Source organism: Heptranchias perlo, chromosome 5 (assembly GCF_035084215.1).
Source record: "Heptranchias perlo isolate sHepPer1 chromosome 5, sHepPer1.hap1, whole genome shotgun sequence".
Lineage (NCBI taxonomy): Eukaryota > Metazoa > Chordata > Chondrichthyes > Hexanchiformes > Hexanchidae > Heptranchias > Heptranchias perlo.
Window position 1 is genome coordinate 75564920 of NC_090329.1, and position 3789 is coordinate 75568708.

General features: G+C 40.1%; 1 protein-coding gene across 1 annotated transcript; it reads left to right on the plus strand.

The window, feature by feature from the left end:
* Nucleotides 1–633: 633 nt before the first annotated feature.
* On the plus strand, nucleotides 634–1575 carry LOC137322172 (transmembrane protein 200C-like). The gene is given in 3 exon segments (XM_067985287.1): nucleotides 634–1284; nucleotides 1286–1427; nucleotides 1430–1575. Coding segments are annotated over 3 exon segments (939 nt in total).
* Nucleotides 1576–3789: the final 2214 nt, after the last annotated feature.

The following is a 3789-nucleotide window of genomic DNA, read 5'->3' on the forward strand; positions in this document are numbered from 1 at the left end:
AAAATCAGTCATGATCTTATTGAATGGCGGAGCAGGCTCAAGCAGCCATATGGCCTACTCCTGCTCCTATTTCTTATGTTCTTATGTTTGTAGCAAAATCTGTCGCAGCTCCATTCTCTGGCACTCCTTCCCAGTTTTTGACGCTCCTTTGAAAGCCTCCTCTAATGCATTGGAGACGTTTACTGTGCTAAAGCCACTGCATAAATGCAATTTTTTTGTTGTTAAGCCATGTAATGGAGCAGACATATTAACAGCTAATTTTTTTTCGACAGCTAGTAAACTACTAAAAAGAGTCAAATGGAATGTTGGAGCTACTAACTATCTACCGAAAAGACCCAAGACCTCATGAACAGATACCAATGGTACCTTGAATAAACAGCCAAACTATGTTACTGGACAAGTAATTGCAGCATGTTTTACTACAAAGTATGGTGGATATTTCACTATTCCTCAATGTGTTTTCTACTTACAGAATTAAATAAAATACAATTAAAGTTTTAAAGTGAATGATTAGGAGAGCAGAGGCTCCTCATTTTGCCATGTGACTGTCTTCCTCTCCTCCACAGACCGTACATTGTTTATTCACTAATTAACTTTTTTTTCTTTCAGATATAGCTGTTAAGTGGATCAATCATGATAGCAACAGGAGGTCTTCTTCGTATTACAGCCAGGACAAACGATTCCTTCCAATCTTGTGAGCGTGCAAATAAACGCAGAAGGAAAGTATCCAAAAAGTGCAAGAATGATCTGGTAATAGTGAAAGCCAAATTGAAGTTGTGTTCCATTTCAGGATTGATTACTGCCTTTGGGATCTTGGTGATGTTGGGGGGGATTGCAATGGTAATTATGGGTTACTGGCCCATGGCCAAGAAGATTTCGGAAACAGATGCAGTATCTCATAACAGCACCAACAATAGCACTACAGCAGAGACTACAATTTTGGAAATTATTTCTGAATTTGCAGCCAGTTACATACATTCTGACAAGCTGAAGATTTTAGGACCACTGGTTATGGGAATTGGCATATTTCTCTTTATTTGCGCTAATGCAGTTCTTCATGAAAACAGAGACAAGAAAACTAAGATCATTAATATGCAAGATATTTACTCCGCAGTGATAGATATTCACAGTATAAAGAAAAAGGAATACAGTCCTTTTAATGGATTTGTGAATTATGTGCCGTGCAAAAGCATTGACAATCTCAAGTCTCCAGATTCTTACGATGCAGTAATATTGGCTAAAAGTTCTTGTCAGACAGCTACAGCAGATGGCATAAAAAAAGTTTGATTCAATGAAAAACCCAAGGGAAAATAACAATTATTATGCAAAGCAGCAGGGACTCCACCCCAAGAACAACATGGCATTATCATAGACACTTTTCAGTATTTGCAGAGACAGAATCAATGCTAAGGAAAGAGAAAAAATGCCTGGACCAAATCCTGTGTTACTTCTTCCGTTGATGCATTCACACTCCCTAAAACAAAACTGAACAATTACATTTACACTGAGGAAGACACCAGATCTGCCAAAGATGAAAATGAAGCACAGATGTCAAAAAATTATTTAAAAATTTAACAGGGCTTGCACTATAATGTCTCTGATCACAGAGAAGTTATTGGACACATTTCAGGAGGCTGTGCCCCAGCTGATCACCTTGGAAACAATAAAAATGGCATCAAGGTGGTGACTTCTAATGTTCCCTGGTTAGATGATACCCTACTGGTAACCACTAAAATCTGGTAAAGATTGCCCCTACATGTGTCTTAGGCAGAGATTTCATAAGGAATGGGGCTCCAATAGTTCCCTCTGTTTTAACTGCTCACTTCAATTCTCCAGACCTTGGTGACTACCCTTCCACTATCACAATGTAGGGTGAGAGGAGACATTCAAAGCTGCTCACAGTTGGATCACACCAACAGTAAAGCCCTGATTTTAACTCGGGGCAAGGAGCAGATGGGCGGGACGAGCGGCAAGCCCCCGTGAGCGTGAGGCTCAGGTGATTTTAAATTCCTAGCCTCATCTGTGTGGGCCAGTCAGTCTCCCGCCCGAACCCAGTGGGAAGTATTAGCTCGGCAGCAGGCAAGAACAAGATTTCGGGTGGCATGAGACCAAAGGAATGGTCCCTGGCAAGTGGTTGGGAGAGATGGTGGCGAGAGGTCAGCACGATCGGGATGGGGGAGGGAAGCCCAGGGCAGGGGAGTCTCAAGGTTTCCCTAAGGGGCCCAGAGGAGCAGTCCTGCCCCTCTTGGCCTGCAAGGAAACAAAAAATAAATAAAAATGAGAGTCTTTTCTTAGTCTCTTTTGGCCCCGGATCCGCTTGTGTCAGGTATTACTGGCGGGTCCGGCACTGGGCAGAACTGGCACGATTCTTAGTTAAAATTGCGTTGGAGTCCTAATTGTGCCTTAGGACCCCATTTTAATATATTCATGAAGCCCCTGCCTACCTGTAGTGGGCACCTCAACCACCTCCGAAAAGTGCATGATTGAAATGGCGGCAGCTGGGAAGGCATCAGGAACGCAGCAGTAAGTACGAAACCGCTATTTTAACCACATGCCTGCCCCGTTCCTGTCAGGTGGGTAGGGTTAAAATCGGGCCTTAAGAGCCAACATTAACTAAAGTGAAAAAAAGCACTTCTTATTGTGTATTAAGCCAGCAGAAGCTTCAGACAAGCCTGTTGGTTACAATTTAGAAATTTTGGAAAAGACAGCAAGTAGGAGTGTACCAGTGGTTAAACCACAGTGACAAGTATGGAAACAACATACAAACATTGAGAAATTGGCGATTTCCAAACTGTATAGTAGCCTGACAATGGAAAATATAGTGATGAATTTCAGAATTACGAAGGAGAGTGTCATCATGCACAATCAGTCACAAAAAGCACCCAGAATAAACACACTGAAAGTTATAACAAACTACTGGCAAAGCACATATAATTTTCTAGTAGTTACGGATTACTGAAATTTAATCAAGCTCCAAAGACTCGCAGATCATTTGTTATTCTTGAGTTATCCAGCAAATTTCTTTAGTTGCTGTTGAGTGTAAACACACGGTTGACATTGTTCTTTTCAGTAAATCAGTAAGTAAGAGTTTTTAATATGGCCAATTAGGATCATTGGCTGCTCTAGGTTTGTAGAGTTCTCCAGTTTAGATGGATTACATATTTTGAAATCATATTGCAATAACAGGTCCTGCAAATGGAAGGAAGGAACAAACAGTGGACCCTGTAAGCTTCCTACAAAATTCTTCCCCAGTTTCTGAATTCTGAAATGACTGGTGAAAACAGATTTAATTTTAAATACTTGTGATGGTACAAAATATACTTTGTGCTGTGATACTACCAATTTTAAACTGCAATAATACTTAACCCATTGTTTTATTTGGGCCTTATCATTCTATGTATTAAATCTAAGGCATGTTGAATACAATGATAACTTTCCATTGTGTTTTCATTAAAATTGTTATTCATTCTCGTGTTTTGTTCAATGTTAGCTTCTTGAAGGTACAAATTAATGATAAAACATTTATCATAAAGAAAAATAATGTTCATTTGATGCATTTATCTTAATGTGCAGATACCAAAATGCATTCTTAACAATGAAGATTTTTGGCAACTATTTGGGAGTAACTTTCCAAGTATGCATTGATGTAAAGGAAACATTCAGCCCATTGCGTCCGTGCCAACCGAAAAAGAGCTATCCAACTTAATCCCACTTTCCAGCACTTGGTCCGTAGCCCTGTAGGTTACGGCACTTCAAGTTCACATCCAAGTACTTTGTAAATGAGTTGAG